The sequence below is a fragment of the Balaenoptera borealis genome (assembly GCF_965194805.1).
Source record: "Balaenoptera borealis genome assembly, chromosome: 14".
Lineage (NCBI taxonomy): Eukaryota > Metazoa > Chordata > Mammalia > Artiodactyla > Balaenopteridae > Balaenoptera > Balaenoptera borealis.
The window spans coordinates 72,682,512-72,705,982 of record NC_138875.1 but is presented as its reverse complement, the minus strand read 5'-3'; the positions used below and the strand labels follow the sequence as shown (position 1 = coordinate 72,705,982).

Below are 23,471 nucleotides of genomic sequence, written 5' to 3'. Positions count from 1 at the left end.
TATATATGTCCATGCCACTCTCTCACTTCATCCCAGCTTACCCTTCCCACTCCCTGTGTCCTCAAGTCCATTCTCTATGTCTGTGTCTTTATTCCTGTCCTGCCCCTAGGTTCTTCAGCAACTTTTTTTTTTTTAAGATTCCATATATATGTGTTAGCATATGGTATTTGTTTTTCTCTTTCTGACTGACTTCACTCTGTATGACAGCCCACCTCACTGCAAATAACTCAATTTCGTTTCTTTTTATGGCTGAGTAATATTCCATTGTATATATGTGCCACATCTTTATCCATTCATCTGTTGATGGACACTTAGGTTGCTTCCATGTCCTGGCTATTGTAAATGGAGCTGCAGTGAACATTGTGGTATGTGACTTTTTGAATTATGGTTTTCCCAGGGTATATTCCCAGTAGTGGGATTGCTGGGTCGTATGGTAGTTCTATTTTTAGTTTTTTAAGGAAGCTCCATACTGTTCTTCATAGTGGCTGTATCAATTTACATTCCCACCAACAGTGCAAGAGGGTTCCCTTTTCTCTGGAGAGTTTTTATCATAAATGGGTGTTGAATTTTGTCAAAAGCTTTTTCTACATCTATTGAGATGATCATACGGTTTTTCTCCTTCAATTTGTTAATATGGTATATCACATTGATTGATTTGCGTATATTGAAGAATCCTTGCATTCCTGGGATAAACCCCACTTGATCATGGTGTATGATCCTTTTAATGTGTTGTTGGATTCTGTTTGCTAGTATTTTGTTGAGGATTTTTGCATCTATATTCATCAGTGATATTGGTCTGTAATTTTCGTTGTTTGTAGTATCTTTGTCTGGTTTTGGTATCAAGGTGATGGTGGCCTCACAGAATGAGTTTGGGAGTGTACCTTCCTCTGCAATTTTTTGGAAGAGTTTGAGAAGGATGGGTGTTAGCTCTTCTCTAAATATTTGATAGAATTCACCTGTGAAGCCATCTGGTCCTGGACTTTTGTTTGTTGGAAGATTTTTAATCACAGTTTCAATTTCATTACTTGTGATTGGTCTGTTCATATTTCCTACTTCTTCCTGGTTCAGTCTTGGAAGGTTATACCTTTCTAAGAATTTGTGCATTTCTTCCAGGTTGTCCATTTTATTGGCATAGAGTTGCTTGTCGTAGTCTCTTATGATGCTTTGTATTTCTGTGGTGTCTGTTGTAACTTCTCCTTTTTCATTTCTAATTTTTTTGATAGGAGTCCTCTCCCTCTTTTTCTTGATGAGTCTGGCTAATGGTTTATCAGTTTTGTTTATCTTCTCAAAGAACCAGCTTTTAGTTTTATTGATCTTTGCTATTGTTTTCTTTGTTTCTATTTCATTTATTTCTGCTGTGATTTTTATGATTTCTTTCCTTCTGCTAACTTTGGGTTTTGTTTGTTCTTCTTTCTCTAGCTCCTTTAGGTGTAAGTTTAGATTGTTTATTTGAGATTTTTTTTGTTTCTTGAGGTAGGATTGTATTGCTGTAAACTTCCCTCTTAGAACTGCTTTTGCTGCATCCCATAGGTTTTGGATCATTGTGTTTTCGTTGTCATTTGTCTCTAGGTATTCTTTGATTTCCTCTTTGATTTCTTCAGTGATCTCTTGGTTATTTAGTAACGTATTGTTTAGCTTCCACGTGTTTGTGTTTTTTACGTTTTTTTCCCTGTAATCGATTTTTTTAAAGATGTTTTTAAAATTTATTTATTTATTTATTTATTTATTTATTTATTTATTTATTTTTGGCTGTGTTGGGTCTTCGTTGCTGTGCGAGGGCTTTCTCTAGTTGCGGCAAGCGGGGGCCACTCTTCATCGCGGTGCGCAGGCCTCTCACTATCGCGGCCTCCCTTGTTGCAGAGCACAGGCTCCAGACACGCAGGCTCAGTCGTTGTGGCTCACGGGCCCAGTTGCTCCGCGGCATGTGGGATCTTCCCAGACCAGGGCTCGAATCTGTGTCCGCTGCATTGGCAGGCAGATTCTCAACCACTGTGCCACCAGGGAAGCCCCCTGTAATTGATTTCTAATCTCATAGTGTTGTGGTTGGAAAAGATGCTTGATATGATTTCAGTTTTCTTAAATTTACTGAGGCTTGATTTGTGACCCAAGATGTGATCTAATCTATCCTGGAGAATGTTCCGTGTGCACTTGAGAAGAACGTGTAATCTGCTGTTTTTGGATGGAATGTCCTATAAATATCAATTAAATCTATCTGGTCTGTTGTGTCATTTAAAGCTTGTGTTTCCTTATTAATTTTCTGTCTGGATGATCTGTCCATTGGTGTAAGTGAAGTGTTAAAGTCCCCCACTTATTGTGTTACTGTCAATTTCCTCTTTTATATCTGTTAGCAGTTGCCTTATGTCTTGAGGTGCTCCTATGTTGGGTGCATATATATTTATAATTGTTATATCTTCTTCTTGGATTGATCCTTTGAGCATTACGTAGTGTCCTTCCTTGTTTCTTGTAACATTCTTTATTTTAAAGTCTATTTTATCTGATAATGAGTATTGCTACTCCAGCTTTCTTTTGATTTCCATTTGCATGGAATATCTTTTTCCATTCCCTCACTTTCAGTCTGTATGTGTCCCTAGGTCTGAAGTAGGTCTGTTGTAGACAACATATATATGGGTCTTGTATTTGTATCCATTCAGCGAGCCTACATCTTTTGGTTGGAGCATTTAATCCATTCACGTTTAAGGTAATTATCGATATGTATGTTCCTATTACCATTTTCTTAATTGTTATGGGTTTGTTTTTGTAGATCCTTTTCTTCTCTCGTGTTTCCCACTTAGAGAAGTTCCTTTAGCATTTGTTGTAGAGCTGGTTTGGTGGTGCTGAATTCTCTTAGCTTTTGCTTGTCTGTAAAGCTTTTGATTTCTCCGTCAAATCTGAATGAGATCCTTGCCAGGTAGAGTAATCTTGGTTGTAGGTTCTTCCCTTTCATCACTTTAAATATATCATGCCACCCCCTTCTGGCTTGTAGAGTTTCTGCTGAGAAATCACCTGTTAACCTTATGAGAGTTCCCTTGTGTGTTATTTGTCATTTTTCCCTTGTTGTTTTCAATAATTTTTGTCAATTTGATTACTATGTGTCTCGGCGTGTTTTTCCTTGGGTTTCTCCTGCCTGGGACTCTGTGCTTCCTGGACTTGGGTGGCTATTTCCTTTCCCACATTAGGGAAGTTTTCGACTATAATCTCTTCAAATATTTTCTCTGGTCCTTTCTCTCTCTCTTCTCCTTCTGGGACCCCTATAATGCGAATGTTGTTGCATTTAATGTTGTCCCAGAGGTCTCGTAGGCTGTCTTCATTTCTTTTCATTCTTTTTTCTTTATTCTGTTCCATGGCAGTCAATTCCACCATTCTGTCTTCCAGATCACTTATCTGTTCTTCTGCCTCAGTTGTTCTGCTATTGATTCCTTCTAGTGTATTTTTCATTTCAGTTATTATATTGTTCATATCTGTGTGTTTGTTCTTTAATTCTTCTAGATGTTTGTTCTTTAATTCTTCTAGGTCTTTGTTAAACATTTCTTGTATCTTCTTGATCTTTGCCTGCATTCTTTTTCCAAGGTCCTGGATCATGTTCACTATCATTATTCTGAATTCTTTTTCTGGAAGGTTGCCTATCTCCACTTCATTTAGTTGTTTTTCTGGGGTTTTATCTTGTTCCCTCATCTGGTATGAAGTCCTCTGCCTTTTCATTTTGTCTGTCTTTCTGTGAATGTGGTTTTTCCTTCCACAGGCTGCAGAATTGTAGTTCTTATTGCTTCTGCTGTATGCCCTCTCCCCACCTGCTTCTTAATACCTCATTTTCCCCTTTGTTCTGCTGAAGATGAAAGACCAGTGTACAACAAATCAAATGATTTCAAACAGCAACATTATTAATTAAAAAAAAAAAAAAAAAAGCAGAAAAGTTCTCTGTAGTTTCCCAAGTGTAGCCTCCTGGTAATAATAGCCCAGGACCTGCAAGTGTAGATGGATATCAAGGCCCAGCTCCAGTAGAGAAAGGATGCTCAGATAAGCCCAGGTCACTTAAATGCTCTCAGCCTCCGTTGCCTTACATGCTTAAAAAATTAAATGAAATAAACAAGCCAATTGAGAGGATCAAGGAAGTATAATGAGTTACTGTTTTTTACAGTGAGTTTTGATATATACTTATAGTGGATTCATGGTAGTAAGAATATCTTTAGCAAATAATTTAGTAGAAAAAAACACAGTAGAACCAATTTATCAAATGAACTGTAAAATGATTATCTTAATTAAAAAAAAACACTTTTTGAATTTATAGTATAATTCCATTATGTCCTCTGCATTTAAGCAGTGATTTATTCACTGTGTGAGAATTGATTCTGTGGCAGTCATGTTACATTGATTGCAGTTTTAGAGAGGGAATGCCAGCCTTATGGTACATTCATCCATCTTTTAGAGATGGCTTCTTTAAGCAGACGAAAAGTAAATTATATTGGCATGGTTTGCCTTTGGTGTACTACCTTTTTTTTTTTTTTCTGTTGTTTGGCCGCGTTGCTTGGCATGTGGTGTGGGATCTTAGTTCCCCAACCAGGGATCGGACCTGTGCCCCCTGCGGTGGACGCACGGAGTCTTAACCACTGGACCGCCAGGGAAGTCCTGGTGTACTACTTTTGAAGTGGTGTTTTGTATGAGCAGATAGCAATGATATAAACCCTCTTCCCAGAAACTGTACTCTGCTCCTAGGTTTTCCAGACTTTTGGTACTGTGAGTTCTTTTCTCTATCTCTCCTCACAGAGAGTTTCAAAGATTGTAGCTGTTAAGTATTTTACTTGGGAAAATTTTAGCTCTCAGAAAATAACAGTGTTTAAATAATACAAAGGGCAGCCAAGGGGAATTCCCTGGCGGACCAGTGGTTAGGACTCTGCGCTTTCACTGCTGAGGGCCCGGGTTCAATCCCTGGTGAGGGAACTAAGATCCCACAAGCTGAGTGGTGCGGCCAAAAATAAATAAATAAATAAAATGAAATAAAAGAGCAGGCAAGGTAAGTTTAGGGAATGATGTTGATTCAACACTGTCCCTTATCTGCAAACACAGATGCAAAAACTGGCGAATTCAGACAGTGGCGCTGCCTGACTGGTTCTTCCAGAGTCTAGGAGAGGGAAAGATCTTGCAGGAGGAGCGTCTTATTTGCCTTTACCTAGATGTTCTGATTGGTCCCAAATGATGAAGTTTAAATGGACACTTTTCCCTTTTCTCAAATCAGTCTTAAACTCCTGTGGAAATCAACAAAGATAAACTCCCTATTTTACCCATTTTTGCTTCTGTTGTAAATTTTCCTATTGCACTTTTTGCCTTGAAATAAAGGTAGAAGTGATGTGGCTGGTGATGGGAGCGCATTCCCCAGGACTCTGGTCCTACTCAGTCGTTCAGCAGGACTTCTTGTTATTTCCATTCTGTACAGATTGCATCTGGGCCATTGGCCAAGTGGATATTATAACCTTGGCACGTCGGAACCCAACTCTCACTTCTTGATTTTCTCAAAACCAGTGTTGTTCTCAGCGTCATGGTTCATTTAGGAATGTCCTGACTCTCTGCGTCCTGCCCCTTGGGGTGTTGGATCAGTGGCTTCTGCAGGGGGTTTGCTGCTCTGCAGCTGCTGCAGAATCTCAGACTCTCCCTGTCTCTTTAGATCAGCTCTTTCCTTCATTCTGCCTTTGGAATTGGTTTTCCCTACATTTTAAAAATGCGGCTTTTTGGGGGAATAGCCCTTTTTATTGCTGTAACTCTAGTGCCTAACCTGGTAGCAAGTTCACGATGGGTGATTAAAACAGGGAGGCAGTGTCTGGAAACACTTTGTGTTTGCTTTAAATTTGCGCTGTGTTTGAGAAATAAAACTATCAAATAAATGTACTTTAAAATGATTACTTGAGAGAAACCCACGTTTCTTAACTTTCCTCGCTTTTTTTCTTGTTAGAACTGTTCTCTTGAGCTGTCCTTTTTCCATATTTAGAAATTCACATGGGAAAAGGATGCCAGTGATATAGTCATTCCTGAATGGATGCTTAAAGTTGTTTTTTCCAGAACCATGTTGGGTTTTCACCGATTGATTCACTTTTTCATCTGGAAGCCCTAGAGACTAATTATGGTTTTTTTCCTTTCTTTCAAAGCAAAACAAGACAAAACATTGCCATAGTAATGTGTTGTCCACGTAGAAAATTCCAGGAATACACAGTGTTATTTTAAAAAAAAGAAACGAAAAGAAAAGAAAAAAATCAGGAGGAGAGGGGATAGCTTGTAGTGCTGCCGTGCTGAGATGCCCACTCAGGGCACAGCAGAGGGTGTTTGATGCCACTTTTCCTCTCTACTCACTGCATATGTTTTTGGAAGAGCCAAGTGGTATGAGAGTCCTAGCCGCAGCCATGGAACAGAGAGAAGCTGACGGACCAGCCTGGAAATCAGAGCCGATCTCATTTGTGCTAATTGGCCCGGGCATGAACTGGAGCTTTCACACATATGATATCTTGGATATAAACAGCCCTGCAGTTGGGTACAGGGCTGAATTAATTTGAAGACAAATTAATTTCATTCCATAGAATCCTGCTGTCCAGACTTAAAATTACATGTTGGGGTCATAGGGGTCACAGTTCCAGCAAGAAAAATAATCATGAACATATAGTAGATCCTTTTTTTGCCAAGCACTGTTTTAAGCCTTTATGTGGTGATTATATTTAACCATTGTTAACAGCACAGTGAGGCAGGAGTGTGTCCCATTTTACCACTCAGGAAACACAGGCCCAGGGGGTGACAGTTTTGTCAAAGGTCACCCCATTTGCAGTAGTTCACATTCGGGTAGTGCTTGGGGGTGCAGAATGTATCAGCTCATTTGACCTTTGCATTTACCCCTGAGGAGCAGAGCCGCTGCTGTCCCCCGTATGGAACGAGGAAATCGAGGCTCCCGGAAGTGAGGCCCCTTCTTAGTGCTGACACATCCAGTGAGTGTCCCAGCTCTGGTGGAGACCGTGTCTTCTGATGCTCCAGGCCAGCATCCTTTCCACCACACCAGGCTGCATCCCAGGTTATGCACAAGAAAACTAAACAGAGACTGAATGGGACTTCTGCAACCTCTCCAGTCCAAACTGGAAGGCCGTTGCCGGCTGCAGCAGAGAGTCCTACAGAGGGCAGAGAGGCGCGTACCGACAGGCCTGCGAGCAGGGCCAGCAGGCCCGAAGCAGGGCTGTGTCTGCTTCGTGTGGAAGGACTTACAGATGTGCCGGCCCTTCCCCACAGGCCGCCTTTCTCCCCACAGAGGCCGGAGTGCCACTGTCTTTGCGTTTCATCGTACAGGCTTTTCTGGTCACTCTCCCCTGCCTCTGGGAATCCTCATGCTGTTGTTATCTTTCTTACTCTGGTGACTTTTCCCTGTCAGCCCCTCAGCCAGCCTCTTTGGAGCATCAGCTCTTTAGAAAATTGTTCTCTGCATCTGTTTTTTATTTTGAAACTGGATCCTTGATTTCCTTCCTGCCTTCTCCCCTTCCATCTCTTTTTTTTCTTTATAAATTTATTTATTTATTTATTTATGGCTGTTTTGGGTCTTCGTTCCTGCATGCAGGCTTTCTCTAGTTGCGGCGATTGGGGGCTACTCTTCGTTGTGGTTCGCGGGCTTCTCATTACGGTGGCTTCTCTTGTTGCAGAGCACGGGCTCTAGGCACGCAGGCTTCAGTAGTTGTGGCTCGCGGGCTCTAGAGCACAGGCTCAGTAGTTGTGGTGCGTGGGCTTAGCTGCTCCACGGCATGTGGGATCTTCCCGGAATTGAACCCGTGTCCCCTGCATTGGCAAGCGGATTCTTAATCACTGCACCACCACGGAAGTCCCATCTAAGTGCTTTAGATTCATGTTACCACATTGGTCACCAGACAACCCCAGTGAAGGCAGGTTCATTATTATTCCCATTTTATTGACGAGGAAACTCAAGGCCCAGATAGGTGAATGTCCCCAAGGTTATACAGCTGATACATAGCAGAATCAGGATATTCTTCACCCCTGCACCGTACTGGGGGCACTGACTGTGTGCCAGGCACTATTCCAGGACTTTCTTAACTCAGTCCTCACAGCAGCCCTAGGAAGCACAGATACTGATGCTTCCCTGTGCAGTGATGTTGAACTGTTTGCCCAGGACCATCACAGTAAAAGGCCCGGGCAGGATTTGAACCAGGGTCCGTTTGGCTCCAGAGCCTATGCTCCATCCATCTGCTTGTCTTTGCTGTCTTTTTGACTTTCGGCTTCATAGACAGCTCTGCTTTGTTAGACCGTAAACCCTTCGAGAGCGGGACCTGGGTTTAGTTGTCCTTCCCCACTTGCCTGGTGATGGGCCTGCATTACGGTGGCTACTCAAGAAAAGTGCTGCACAAGTGAGTAACCGAGGTAGTGAGATGGGTTAGGTGCCTGGATGAAATACATAAGCCTCGTTGAGGGAACCATGGAACCTGCCAAAAGTGAGATAAAGAAAGGGACAGAGAGTTTCCTCATTTTTAAAATTATATAATAAACGTTTTGTTCCATCATGAACATCTCCTCGCCATCCAAGGAAAAGATGGATGAAGAAGCTAGAGAAAGGAAAAGATGAAGTCCCATTATGAGCTCTCATGTTTAAGACAGGAAATGCTGCTTATATCCAAAGCCTCCCATCACTCCACGCCTCATTAGGGATTTAGAAAACGCACTGCTTAATCTCCGTCATTCAGGCAGTGAAGGTTTTACGATCCTTGTGGGAAAACCCAGCAGCCCGTGGTCACAGTGCCCCCTGGAGACGGCAGGTGGAATTACCACGCTTTCCGTCCTAAGCCTGAGCCGGAATTCATCTTGCAAAATGCATTTCCTGTTGAGTCTCTGAAGTCTCGTTTCATAATTGTTTCTCTGCCGACTTCGTGCTTTGATTAAACCAGTAGTTGTTTTCTGTTCCTTCTATTCACAGTTTCAGTCCTGCTTTACATTCAAATAGCCAAGTTCAACGTGGAAGCTGTTTTACTGTGCATAAACCCTTGAATAAAAATAGGTGAAAGCAAACAGATAGCTCTGGAGGGTAACAGATGCCCACACTCAGAGTCTGTTATGTTGGTGGAGAGAGGCAGTGGTCTGGGTGAGGGGCTGCGGGAGGCAAGGTAGGTTCCCTTTGCCTTCCATGCTTGTTCATATCTGCCGTGTTTAAAATCTGCTGAATGATGAGCGTGCAGGGGAAATTAGGTGACGTCGTAAACTTATGCCCTCAGAAGGCAGGTTTATGAACGATCATTTAATTCACGACTTTCCTGCAGTCCTCAGACTGGCAACATTTTTGTTCTGATTTTTTTCAGGACAACAGAACCGAGCTGAACCTTAACCACTCCTAATTCAGACTCTGCCTTCCACCAAGCAGCTGAAAACAGACAGTTGTTTGTCTCCTCCTTAAAAATCCCCAACAAAGGAAAATTCTGTTTCTCACTTGTTCTACTGTTGAGTATGATTTTTTCCCACTGGCAAGTTCTAAATTTGTTATGAACTAGTTCCATAAGATCTTTTTTGGTAGAAGATTTACTCACTTTAATCTTCATACAGAAGAAGATAATTGTTTTAAACTTTAGCCTGTTCACAAACATTTAAATGTTACTTAATATCTGGTTTTAACAGCTTTATTGAGGTATAATTCACATACAGCTTACCCATTTAAAGTGTACAATTCAGTGGTCTTTAGTATATTCATAGATATGTACCACCATCACCACAGACAATTTTAGAATGTTTTCACCACCTCAAAAAGAACCCCCCACAAAGAAAGAAACCCCATATTCTTTACCTATTGCACCCCTCCCCCACCCCCAGCACTAAGCAACCACTAATCTATTCTCTGTCTCTATAGATTTTCCTTTCTGGACATCTCATATACATGAATCCTACAATATGTGGACTGTCCTCACTGGCTTCTTTACTTAACCTAACATTATCAAGCTTCATCCATGTTGTAGCGTGTGTCAGTACTTAATCCCTTTCTGTGGTCATATATTCCTTCACGTATCACATTTTGTGTATCCATTTATCAGTTGCTGGACATTTGGGTTGTTTCCACCTTTTGGCTGTTATGAATAATGCTGCTACAAAATTTGTGTACAGGTTTTAGTGTGGACATATATTTTCATTTCTCTTGGGTAGGTACCTAGGAGTGGAATTGCTGGGTCATAGGTAACTCTGTTTGATCATTTGAGGAACTTCCAAACTGTTGCCCAAAGCGGCTGCACTGTTTTTCATTCCCACCAGCAGTGTATGAGGGCTCTGAATTCTCTATACCCTTGCCAATGCTTGTTGTTATCTGTCTTTTTGATTCCAAACTCCTAGTGGATATGAAGTGATATTTTCTTGTGGTTTCGATGTGCACTTCCCTGACGGCTAATAATGTTGGGGAGCTCTTCATGTGTTTTTTTGCTGTTCATATATCTTCTTTGAAGAAACATCTAGATTCCTTGCTCATTTAAAAAATTTGGTTATTTTCCTTTTATTGTTGAGTTGTAAGAGTTCTTTAAATAGTCTAGATAAAATTCCCTTTTCGGATAGATATATGACTTGCAAATTATTTTCTCTCATTCTGTGGGTTGTCTTGTCACTTTCTTGATAGTGTTCTTTGAAACACAAAAGTTTTAAATTTTGATGAAGTCCAATTAATGTTTTTCTTTTGTAAGAAGATTTCTTTAGTACATGTTACAAAGCTATTAGGTATCTTTTCATTTTCTCAATGTAAAATTATAGAAAATATGATGTTTGAAAAACTGCGCCACCCCCCAAGAAGGTTTGGTGGATGGAGTTTGCTTTCCCCTCAAGAATCATGGACTTAGCTAGGGGTTTTCACTCCAACGCGTCTCTTCATGGGTGCTTCAGTCATTTTGTATTTTTCTTTCAATTTTTTGGTATGCTTCTAACTGGAGAGTTTTGAACTTAACAGGGAATTTAAAATAAGATCTCTACTAACAGTAAATAAAAGCAGAGAGGTCTAACATTTTTAGACCTTAGGGATATTCTGCTCTTTGCTCTCGTACTGCATTTGAAAAACAGCTGTACGTGTTTCACCACATTCTGCCTTTCATCCAAAGACCACTGTATGTTCTGTTTATGCAGAGCAAGGCTTCACACTGGATGGTCACAGTAAATGTGGTAACAGAAGCCGACCGCTTTCATGTGGATGACCTTTCTTCCTTTGCCAACAGGTATGGCAGATCCCAGAAAACGGACTCACCCTTTCCCTGACTGAGCCCGTGGTCATTTTAGAAGGCCACTCAAAGAGAGTCGGCATCGTGGCCTGGCACCCGACGGCCCGCAACGTGCTTCTCAGTGCAGGTAGGAGCCGAGCTGGCCTCTGCTTTCCCCTTGCCCTCGCTTCTTGCGGCCTCTGTGTGGAGGGAGCAGCAGACGCGTGCTGACTGTGCTGGCAGTTGTGAAGCAGGTCATTGGAACCCACGACAGGGTGCCTAAATGTGGGACTTCCCCGGCACCCGTGTGCATGTGTGTGTGTCGAGGCCACTTGGGCAAAGCCAGTGGAAGCTGTGGACTTCCTGCCTAGAATTAGGAACAGACACATGCTTACTTATATAATCACATTTCAGCAGAGTCGTGGTTCCTGCTGGGGCCCTCCGTGCCTCCATGGCCCTCAGTTGTAGTTATTTCTGATGTAGTAGAAGGAGCCCGAGTGGGAGCCAGGAGCCCTGGGTTCCAGCTTTGGTGTTGCCGCCAACTTTGGGGTGATCCTGTTCGTCAAATACCCTCCTTCCTTTTAAAAAATACTTTCACCTTTCTCCTTGCACTTGCAGTCCGTGTACACTGTGGAGATACATAGAAACAAACGGGAGAGAAGAAAACTCATTTACAGTCCCACCACCCGGAGGAAACAGCATTATTACCCTTTTGATGTTTCTTTCCAGAGATATTTCTGTGCCCATAAACAATTTTACATACAAAGATGGGTTCAGACACTTTACATGTGACCTGCTTTCTGCACTTGCTGGTACACTGTGGTCCTTTTCAGGTGCCATTACATGTTGTATGATATTTTTAATGACTCCATTAATAGTCCATTGTCTGAATACCTCTGTTTATTTAGTCAGTCCCCTATTTTTGGACATTGAGGTTGTTTCCGATTTTTCACTGTTAAACAGCACTGCAGTGAACCCTTGTGACCAAGTCCTAGTGTTCCTATTGGTTTCCCACTTGTGTAGTTTCCAAGTTTCATCTTAAAGAAATCTTTTTCTTTGTCTAAAATCTGAGATGTTATCTGCTTTTATAGAAGCAATACAAAGGACAGGAAGGAGCTTTGTGGGGTGATGGTAATGTTGATCTTGACTGTGATGATGGCTACATGCATATGTACATGTATCAAAACTTAACCAATGTATACTTCAAATGGGTGCATTGTATTGCATGCAAACTATGCCTTAATAAGATTGGCTTATAAAAAAAGCAGTGCTAATGTTAGTGGTAGAATTTTAAAGATCTTTCTCCTCACCAGTAAAAAGGAGAGGAGCAGTTCAGTTTTTAACTGGGTATGAAAGGTATATGTGACATAGTGAGTTAAAAATCTAATGCCTGGTACCTATTGAAACCAAGAACTACTTAAAAAAAAAAAAAGTAAGACTTTTTTTTTTTAATTAATTAATTAATTAATTTTTATTTTTGGGTGTGTTGGGTCTTCGTTTCTGTGCGAGGGCTTTCTCCAGTTGCGGCAAGCGGGGGCCACTCCTCATCGCGGTGCGCGGGCCTCTCACCATCGCGGCCTCTCTTGTTGCGGAGCACAGGCTCCAGACGCGCAGGCTCAGTAGTTGTGGCTCACGGGCTTCATTGCTCCGTGGCATGTGGGATCTTCCCAGATCAGGGCTCGAACCCGCGTCCCCTGCATTAGCAGGCAGATTCTCAACCACTGCGCCACCAGGGAAGCCCAAGACTCTCTGTTTTAAAATCACAATTGACTATAACTGGGAAGCCTTCCAGTGTTCTACTCAGAACCTCAGTCTGATAAGGAGAGAAAACAATTCCAAAGGTGGAATTCCCTCATGGAAAATACCCTACTGCCCGCCTCATCGAGGTCAAATCTAGGGTATCATCAGCAGACTGAGCCCAGTCTCCCTTTTACACGCAGAGAATGGTTGATTGCAGCGTTGTGCATAGTTTTGCATAGTTTAAGACTATGTGATCCATCCACAGTGGCTGAAGTTACTCATTTGCCTATGATGAACGAGGCAGAGGATGGGTCAAATCTCCATCGCAGAGTTTAGCTCCAACTTTTCATACTGTCAGTCGTACAGTTTTTTTCACCCATTTCCTATTTCTGACCCTAGGTAACTTAGGTGTCCTGGTTATTAGTGGCTAATTCTTCTAAGTGCTTGCAGAATTGGCTTATTGACAAGAATCCATCTTCAGGATGTCCATCCCTTATTTTGCTTCATCCTTGAGCTAATGTCCTGGAAGCAGCAAATGGTGCCTCTTTTTAAAGGGGCCTCAGGGACTTGGGGCCGAGCCTGGAGGGAAGGGAGGATGGAGCTGAAGAGCTGAGGGGCTGTGGCTCAGTGGACCTGTGGCCTCTTTGCGGATCAGGTTCTGAATTCACGTGCCTACTTGACGACAGTTTGTGCTTCTCAAATCAGGCCAGTCTTGGCCTATTTTTCTCGGCTCTTAAAGATAAAGATCTGCTGTGAGCAGATGGCTAGGCATTTCCCTTCACTTGTAATTTACATGCTTTTGTGCAAGACCCTGTCTCAACAGCATGGTTGATGGGAATAACCTGCTGTCCAGTCTTTGTCTTGAGCCTCCTAAACCACCATTTAAACCCTTTATTTTTAGTTCCTCTGGAAAGGAAAGAAGCTGTATTCGTTCTGATGCTTGTTTTACTAGAAAAGGAAACTTAAGATCACTCAGGGTCCACCAGCCCAGTTAACTCTTAAAAAAAACATAGGGTTCTATTTTCCTGTTGTTCTTTGTTTTTGTTTGTTTGGTTGGTGTTTTTGTTTGTTTCACATGAGCCCAAACTTCACAAGCTGTATTTTTCCTTTAATGTGTTTCTTTTACACAAATTTCTTTTTTTCTTGGTCACATCAGTTTTTGACTGCCAGTAAGTAAGGCTTCTTATAATTAGCATCTCCATTTCAATACATAGGTGTGTTCATCCTCCCTGTATCTGTATCGATATTTTTCACAAATGTGTTGTTGTGCAGGCGTTTCTCATCCCTGAGGGGTGTGGTTCTGCTTGCTTTCAGGCTGTGATAACACCATCATCATCTGGAACGTGGGGACCGGGGAAGCCCTTCTAAACCTGGACGATATACATTCGGACATGATTTACAACGTGAGCTGGAACCAGAACGGCAGTCTGATCTGCACAGCCTCCAAAGACAAGAAAGTGAGAGTAATCGATCCTAGGAAACAGGAGATTGTTGCTGTAAGTATTCTTAGGACAAAAGCCCTAGTATGTGTAGCGCTTTAGGGAGTGAGAACTTTCTGCGTTTTAAGGCAGACTGCAGGGGCTGGGACTGCCAGTCCGTGGACCCTTGCTGTGTGCAGACGCCAAACTGAATCAGAAAGGTCTCGGCCAGGCTTCTGTCTCCCAGTTGCCCTTCTCTCCAGAGCTGTGCATTTCTAGCTTTTACCCAAGCCTTCCCTCTCACTTGGCGACCGTTTCTCACAAAGAAACAAAGTTTTTTTTATCAGTTTGCTTAAGAATGTGCAAGTCTAGAGCAGCTAACCCACAGAGTTTACTGCATGCTGGCTTAAGACTGCAGATGGATCTGTTGATTCCCTCGCCTGCTCCCCAGTCGGTCTTTAAAGGGCCTGACAAGACGCCACGGGTTCTCTGCACAGCTCAGCGTCCCCGTTTCTGCCACCTGAGCTGGGCCTCCACAGAATCACACATCACGGCAAAAGATGGGCACTCGGGCCTTTAGTCAGGTTGGCACAGCAGGTGTTGAATCCAGAGGTGCCTCACTTTCACCCCACTCTGTGCCTCGTCACGGCCCTTCTCTGAGAAGGCGGCTCTTGGCCGGTGATACTTTTCAAGAGTCGGGTGACAGGCATGGCTGGTGCTTATCAAGGCCCCGTACCCCATGCTTTCTCCACTAGAACCTTCCAAGGTGTGGGGCTGGTGGGCTCCCGCTGAAGAGATGAGGCTAAGGAACGGGTTAGCCAGACTCGACTTCTGTCCTATGAAATTGCTAGATGCTGTAGTGACTATCCACCTTCAGGTTATTATCATACTCTTGAGAAACAAAGGCTTGGCAGAGCCGTTTCGTGCGTTTTGTTTTTGCAGAGCCTGGACTTGGGTTGGTGGCAGGGGCTGGTGGAAGGACTGCGGCCTTTCAGTCCAGACCTGGCGCGATTGCTCGCTCACCAGCCGAGGGGCCTTGGCCAGATCCCTTGGTGTCGCTTTGTTTCCTCCTCCTTCAGGGAGGGGAGGTGGCCAGTACTGACACGCTCGTGCACGTATGTGCACACGCACACGCACACACACACACCTTTGACGTGAGTGGCATGTGGGGTGGCGGGGTTCACTGTCTGAGCCCCCGCTCTCCCCCACTTTTCCTTCCTGCAGTCTGACTGTGTAAGCTGCCTCTTTGCTCTCTCGCCCAGGAGAAGGAGAAAGCACATGAAGGAGCCCGACCCATGAGGGCCATCTTTCTGGCTGACGGCAACGTCTTTACCACTGGTTTCAGCCGCATGAGCGAGCGGCAGCTGGCCCTCTGGAACCCGGTACGCCCCTTCCCAGCCCTGCCACCCCTTCCCCAGCCTCGAGCTTTCTCTTCTCTGAGCGGGCCTTTGGGTTGGTCAGTAGATGATAGGGTTCTCAGTGTCGTTTGCTGAACTCCTGCTTGTCTTAAGTTGGATGTGAAGTTCTCATCCTCACTGGAGACTTACTGCTGAATGTATTTTAAAAATGCATTCTTGATACTCCCAAGGAGTCTATGTTGACTGTAGATTTTAGAAAGAATGCGTGAAGAATCCAGTGTTTTAGACTTGGGAAATAAGTTCTAAACTTAGTTAAAATATTTCCTAAAGAACATGATCAAATGTCTAAATCAAAATAGTCATGCTTGGGAAAATGTTCATGACAGCACAAGTGGGAAAAACGTACTGAACTGCATATATGGTATGATCCCAATCTTTGTGTGCTTCTATGTTGGAAGGAAATAGGCCAAAATGGTAATTGTTTCTACCCCCCACTGGACCGTGGGATTACAGAATATGGGATGATTTTTATGTTTTTCCTTGTACCTTCTAATTTTTAAAAGAACATGAGTTTATTTTTGTAATAAGAAAAAAGTACTTTTGAAAAAGAAAGCAGTCACAAAGGAGATAGGCTCTCATCTCTGTCATGGGATCACACTGATGTGTGCATTAATTATGTTGCCAAATCAACACAATTTTCAGTGAGTTGGATCTCATCTAGTATTCCTATTGGTAATTACATGTATGAATATCATATGTGCATTGTTTAAACTTTCATTATTTTAGGGAAATGGCTAACTTAATTAGGGATGAAAAATGTATCATCTTATAAAAATTCACCTTTTAAAAATGTGTGTGTGTGTGTATTTTTTTTTTTCCCAGAAAAATATGGAGGAACCAATTGCTCTTCATGAAATGGACACTAGCAATGGGGTGTTGCTACCTTTCTATGACCCTGACACCAGTATCATTTACTTATGTGGAAAGGTAAACAGTAATTTTGCTGTTTGATCTTAAATTTAATCCTGTAGGAAGAAAAGTTTATCCTTCAGAGATTTAGTAGATGAGCAATTGTATAGAGAATAGTGCTCCGTGGGTACAAGCTTTTGAGGGCCTCAGAGACTCTCCAGAGGGTTCTCGCTCCTGGAGTTCAGTGTTAAGGCCCAGGCCTTAACAATTACATGGCCTGACTCAAGTGTCAGGAGGTGACAGTTGTTACAAGAAGACCCCACACTGAACTCAGGACACCTTCCTGCTGCCTGATGATTTCTGCCTAACTAAAGTGTTGGTAGCTTTATTATCATTACTGTTACTTCATTTTAGAAGGTAAAGACCTCAGTATTCCTTATTCTTCTGTAGGCTCAATTTCCCTTAGAATTTTTGTAGTTGAAATAAATGAATTAATACAAATGGAGCTGTTGATGTGTTTCCCTTCCCCAAACCTGTCAGATAGTCCCTTGCTGGGGATGAAGCTGGGGGTGTTTTACTGCTGTTCACAGTTGATGGAGTGGGCTGCAGACCTGCTTGACATTTTTATAGGTCAGTTATTTAGAAACTGAGATCTTGTCTGTTTCCTTGAAAGTCATTTTGCTTGCGATGTTAACAGCTGCCACAGACTGCATTGTTACCCAGATGTTACTAACACTGGGTGGAAAGTTACTGTGAGTATGTAGAAAGCAAATAGTGTATGATTAGCTTGTCTTCCATTGCTTTAGATAGTTACATCATTGAAACAAATGGAAATATGAGAAAGGAGAGGGTTGTTAGGGCAGAGTACTGCCTAGCTATTTATCACTTCTTACACACACGTCTCTCCCCTCAGGCAGGATTGCCTTCATTGTTCAGGTTCATGTAACTGTGTGACAGTTATTTACACTGAGAGAGGCTAGCACATGCTTCAGGTCTTCAAAAAAATCTGACCATTCTAAGCCAGATTATCACAGAACTTGACACCTTGTAATGGGATAGCATTCTTGTCTGAAGTTAAAGGTTACTCACTAAAACTAATGTCTCTTCATTAGAAAACTCTTACTTCTTATTATCCGATTGTCTGGTGTTAGTGCCCTCAGGTCTGTGCCCATGGAGGAATGCTGAAAAATCAGTAATTGCCCGCTAGGCCCTCTTGGTCTTCTGTTTGTTTGTTTGTTTGTTGCCGCGCAGTTGTTGGGCGGAGGTGTTAACCTTTCCGCTCCAACTCTGACTTGGTGCCAGACTCAGTGCAGGCAAGTCAGAAACTTTAGGAGGAGGCGGAGGAGGCTGCTAGCCTTGCATAGGCGAGGGCTTGCTCTGCCAGGAAGAGAAGCCATCATGTGCTCGAGGCAGGCCTCCGAAGGGGAGCAAAGGTCAGCCAGCGTAGCGGAGTCCCAGTCAGTGCTGGGGGTATAGAGGAGAGAGACACCCACCTAAGCCAGATATTCCGGCTAACGTGAAACACAAACCTGTCTCCGATTTCTTATAGGGCGACAGCAGTATCCGCTATTTTGAGATCACGGACGAATCCCCATATGTCCACTACCTCAACACATTCAGCAGCAAGGAGCCTCAGAGGGGGATGGGTTACATGCCCAAGAGGGGACTCGATGTCAACAAATGTGAGATTGCCAGGTAAAGAATCGGTATCGGAAAGTGTTCAGCCTGCTTACGCCGTTCGTGTCCGCACCTGAGTCTTTCTACCTGTGTGTGTGCAGTAGAATCGTAGAATTAGTATCTTGTTTCCTGCCCGTTCTTAGAAACGTGGAGTTTGAGAGCAAGAAGAAACCCTTCAAAATCATTTAATCCAGCTGTGCCTTCCCCATCCTTCAGATGATAAACTTGAAATGCAGCGGTTAAGAGGCTTCATTGGGGCGTATCACACCCTGATTTAAGTAGTGAAACCATCGTCGCTTGTCTTCAGGCTGCGGCTGTGGCCAGCGTCCCCTGGGAGGCAACCAGGAAGAGCCTGTCCCTGGGATGGAAATGAGGGATGGTTTTCCTGCCCTGCAGAGGGGCCAGCCAGGTTCCGAACCGGGTTGTGGAGCCCACAGATCCAAAACTAGAGAAACAAAGATCCACAGCGGGTGTTAGGTTAGCTTGGCTTAGGAAGCTCAGCTGTGTGTTGTAACTTCTGCCTCTCTGGACTGCTCTGTGGAGTTTTTATAACACTGCGTTTATATGGACATTTTTCTAAGTGTGCTGACCTGGTCACACAAATAATTGACACTTATGTCTTTAAAAATAGAAGAAATTTTATGAGCCCTTTTTTTTATATTAATCATTGCACAGTTTTGTTTTTTTTTTTTAATAATACCTTCAACTCTATAGCTAGAATAATGAAGGAAAGCTGTCACAGATAATTCTAAATTGTGGTTTAAATCAAACTAATCAAAATGTGGTTCAAAACAGATTGAATCTGAACTTCAAAATTACATTCAGGATTTGGGAACACATTTATTTTACTGTCATCTAAAAGTTTAAAAGACGTAGTCGGCCCTTTGTATTTGCGAGTTCCAAATCCAAGGATTGAGCATATTTGGAAACAAAAGTTCCAGAAAGTTCCAAAAAGCAAAACTTGAATTTGTGGCGCATGGGAAACCATTTACGTAGCATTTACTTTGTGTTTACAACTGTTTACATAGCATTTACGTTGTACTGGGTATTGTAAGTAATCTAGAATGACTTAGAGTATAAAATGCTGTGCCATGTTATGTAAGGGACTTGAGCACCCGCAGATTTTGGTGTCCGCGGCAGGTCCTGGAACCCATCCCCCGCAGATACCGAGGGATGACTGTATAAGGAAGTCATTCAGGACGCCTCCTGTTTACTCAGTATTTCTGGGGCGTTGGTTACGTGTTGGGCGCTGTGCTAATCACACGGCCAGGATCCCCTTTCTCTTCATACCCATGCTGTGAGGCGGGTGCTGGCTTACCCACCATGTGGATGAGGAGCTCAAGGCTGGGTCAGGTGGGCACATGCCCAGGTGTGGGGGGTGGAGCTGGCCATCCAGCCCAGGCCAGCCTTCCCACCACTGAGCCGACTGCACAGGTTTTGGGCTTGGTCTTCCTACTCTTCCCACACCCTGGATAATTCCAGATTTTTCTTGAGTGTTATGCATGATGTGGTTTGCTCGGATGCCACCATTTAATTCCTAGGATTGTTTTCGTTTCCTTTTTAAAAATCCTATTTACACTTACGAATGTTCAGCCACTTCACGTTGGCAGAAGACGTGGCATCCAGGTCATAGGTACTCTCTGAGACATGGGTGTCCATTGTCTTCTGCCTTGGTAATTGTCTTCTGACTTGGTAATTTTCTCATAAGCGGTTCATTGTCGGTGGTGTTAATCATTTCCCCACAGTTGATTTGCCCCCAGGTAATTGGAACTTGACTGTCACCATAACGCATAGGCCTCTGTTCGTGTCTCCTATCCGCCGTTCCCTAGCATAGCTACTCTCAGCTTCTATTTTCTCCTCTGTGAAATGGGAACGCTGAATTCTACCTGCTCCACAGGATGCGTCAGATGAGGTGATGGGCAAACACAGAATGTACGAGTGAATTATTAAGCCTGTTACTTGGCCTCCTGTTTCACTTAATGCAACTTTGCCTTTATTTCTCCTTTGAAGATTCTTCAAACTTCACGAGAGAAAGTGTGAGCCTATTATCATGACTGTCCCCAGGAAGGTAAGTGCCCAGTTGTCTAGGCAATCCATGTTTTAAAAATATTTTAAAAATCCCAGAGCTCTCTTCCTTACCTGTGGATTTCTCCACTGTGTCTCGTGTAGTCTGACCTTTTCCAGGATGACTTGTACCCTGACACGGCGGGGCCCGAAGCGGCGCTGGAGGCGGAAGAGTGGTTCGAGGGGAGGAATGCAGATCCGCTCCTCATCTCCCTGAAGCACGGATACATTCCCGGCAAAAACAGGGACCTCAAGGTGGTCAAGAAGAACATTCTGGACAGCAAGCCCACGGCAAACAAGAAGTGTGACCTGATCAGCGTCCCCAAGAAGAACGCAGATGCGGCCGGCGTGGTAAGGACCGCAGGGCCTGGGGCGTGCTGGGCTGGCTCGGCCTGGCCCTCCCGAACACGCCTGCCAGCCTGGGCATCTGCGAGCACTGTCCCCGCTGCACGGATGGGGTTCAGTAATGGTAACGGGCACTGTTTGTAGGAACCACCTTGATCACGTGACATTTATGAGTTTGACTCCTTTAGCTCTCTTTTTTATGATGACCAGGATAGAAGTCAGTCTGTTACCGATGCCGGGAAGATGAGGTCCCAGGAAGGAGGGAGTGGTGAGAGATTTTAGAAGTTGCTAAGTGTCTGAGTGACAGAAGGATCTGGAGTGAGTGGAACTTAGAGGCAGAGATGATCTTGGGCATCTTGGCAAGAATTGTTTCAGGGGAGTGATGGAGACCAGAGGCTGACAGTGAAGACCCCTGTGGCCACGGGAGAGCAGGGTTGAGCCAGGGAGGAGAGGGGGCTGGCGTCGGCAGGCTGTAGAATGGAGTTCTGGGGGCCAGGAGGGGCCGGGAATTGTCGATGTGGAGGTGGCAGAAACAAGAGGCAAAGTGCCCTCAGGAGCTAGTGTTTTGGCTGTGACCGAGCAAGCCACACGAGGCACCACAGCTCTGGGGACTGCAGGGTTTCCTGCAGAAGAATCAGCTCCACGAGGGAGAAGCTCAGGCTCTTTAGAGGAGCAGGCAGGGCAAGGGATGTAGTTCCCGAGGACCTTTCTAGGAGCTGATAGGAGCTCAGTAGCCTCTAGAGGGTCACCTGTCACCGTGGTCACATAGAAGATACTCCTGCTGGAGTTGGCTGATCGGGGTGGTTGGGATACGGGCAGCCTTGCAGGGATCAGTCTCTTCCTGCAGTTTAGTTGTGTCCCAGGAGTCTCCGTCCAGCTCGGGGCACAGGTGGGGCCAGGAGCCGTGAAACACTGTTGCTTTGCTGTGGGTGCCAGTTGGCCCAGCCAGCATTCCTGGCATTCCTAAAAGGCTCGGCCTGGCTGCTGCAGCCTGCCACTTCCAAAATGGAAGGTCACAGTTATACCCCGTACATCCTACCTGTGCTGAACGTTGCTGCTTTTTAGTCACCCTCTTCCCTCCCCTCTTTTTTTGTTTCCTTAGCAAAATGAAGCCAAATTGGATGAGATTTTGAAAGAGATCAAATCTATAAAAGACACAATCTGCAATCAAGATGAGCGTATTTCCAAGTTAGAACAGCAGATGGCGAAGATAGCAGCCTGAAGGTCCACCCCCCACCCCGCAGACGGAGCAAGAACGCGCGCTCGTGGCTGGTAGTTGGTGTGGTCCCAGGGAGGGCGAAAGGGAGGCACTGCCACTTGGAGACATTTCAGATCTGTCGACCAGCGATAGGCCACATTCCAGTAAGGACTCAACTCGTCTCCCAAATTTGCAGAAACAAAATGTGATTTAAAAGCTGAGCTTTTTACCAGAAAGCTTTTTTTGATGTTTTAAGTGTTATGTGACTTGTGAACTTCTAAAAGACAAAAGTGCTACTTTGAAAATCCCAGATATTCTGAATTTTAGAAAACCAACCAATTCTGATTCAGTGTCCTGCCCAAGTACCTTTTTTTTTTTTTTTTTTTTTTTACAAACAGGGACCAATGCCACATTGCTTTTTATATTTCTTTTTTTTTTTAATGTTGCCAAAACCAAAAGTAGCTTTTTTTTTCTTTGTATTTTGCTACTTTGCAGTATTTGTGTGTGGGGGTTTTTTTTCTCCTTAATTTGAAAGGGACAGCACTGTGTATGTTTATAAACTAAATGAAGATATTATTTTGTATAAACATTCATCTGAGAACAATCAGAGCAGTAGCCGCACTGTGCTGGCTTCTTTGCAGCACAAACCTGGTCATCTTAATGACTGTACAAAAGGAAGACTTGAAAAATCATGTGGATTCATATTCCCACCCCTCCCTTTCCATTGAGTCTTCTGATCAAAAAAAAAAGCTCATATCAAATCGTTTCCTTTCTCTTTTCTAGAAATTGGGTGGTTGTACCAGAATGGAATTTTGCTTCTTGGTTATCCTGTGCTTCAGATGATTATAATCGAACCTAAACTAGCATGTGTTTCTGCGGTTTTGTTACACACATAGAATCTATTAGCTTCATCACTTTAACGTCATGTTCCAAGTTTTGGTCAGTACTTGACAAGGGTGTCCAGGACGAGGAGCCACACGTGCTGTGAGGTGTTCCTTCTTGTCCCTTTCAGCAGCTTGCCTGGCTCCCGAGTACCCTGGGATGGGGTGGGACAGACTAGGGGACCTGGAGGGAAGTGTTCGCCCCGCGTGATCCTCTGCTTTCCCGCGCGTCCCGTGCTGCCCCCTCGCTGTGCTAGACGGGTCCCCCACAGCCCTGGAGCTCCTGCCCTTTCTTCTCCCTCCTGTATGCAGCCCCCTCTCTCAGGGCTCCCCCGGCCGTCCCTCCCTCCTCCTGCCTTTCGGTGCTAACTGCATTCTGCTAAGCTGAGGCCAGAGGGTGCTGTTGAATATTGAGACTGGGGAGGAGGGTCGAGAAGGAAGCAGACGTCTGCTGTAGCTTTGATGATGCAGCTGGTCCCTGCGCACCCTCTTCACAAACTCCCCCGCGCCCCGCTGCAGCTGCACCGTGGCTGGGTCCGAGCACAGAGACTACGCAGCCCCCGGCCAGACACTGAGCTCCCCTGGCCTGCCCCACTCCCGGGTTAGCTGGGACTTCTTTCCATTTCCATTTTCTCAGAGTGCGTGCTTGAGAAACAAGATTTAAGGAGCCTCTGCTTTGGAAGGGCTGAGTGTCTGTGGTGGAA

At 44.1% G+C, this 23,471-nt stretch overlaps 1 protein-coding gene across 4 annotated transcripts in view; it reads left to right on the top strand.

The window, feature by feature from the left end:
* CORO1C (coronin 1C) overlaps positions 1 to 22,749 on the top strand; it is an 80,803-nt gene extending 58,054 nt beyond the window's left edge. For all 4 annotated transcript variants that reach the window (XM_082353396.1, XM_082353397.1, XM_082353398.1 and 1 more), the window contains 8 exons: positions 11,196 to 11,325; positions 14,232 to 14,413; positions 15,598 to 15,717; positions 16,576 to 16,680; positions 18,152 to 18,297; positions 20,290 to 20,347; positions 20,449 to 20,694; positions 21,791 to 22,749. In XM_082353396.1, coding sequence (XP_082209522.1) covers positions 11,196 to 11,325; positions 14,232 to 14,413; positions 15,598 to 15,717; positions 16,576 to 16,680; positions 18,152 to 18,297; positions 20,290 to 20,347; positions 20,449 to 20,694; positions 21,791 to 21,910 — 1,107 coding nt within the window. In that variant the 3' untranslated portion in view covers positions 21,911 to 22,749. The remainder of the gene's footprint in view (positions 1 to 11,195; positions 11,326 to 14,231; positions 14,414 to 15,597; positions 15,718 to 16,575; positions 16,681 to 18,151; positions 18,298 to 20,289; positions 20,348 to 20,448; positions 20,695 to 21,790) is intronic.
* Positions 22,750 to 23,471: the final 722 nt, after the last annotated feature.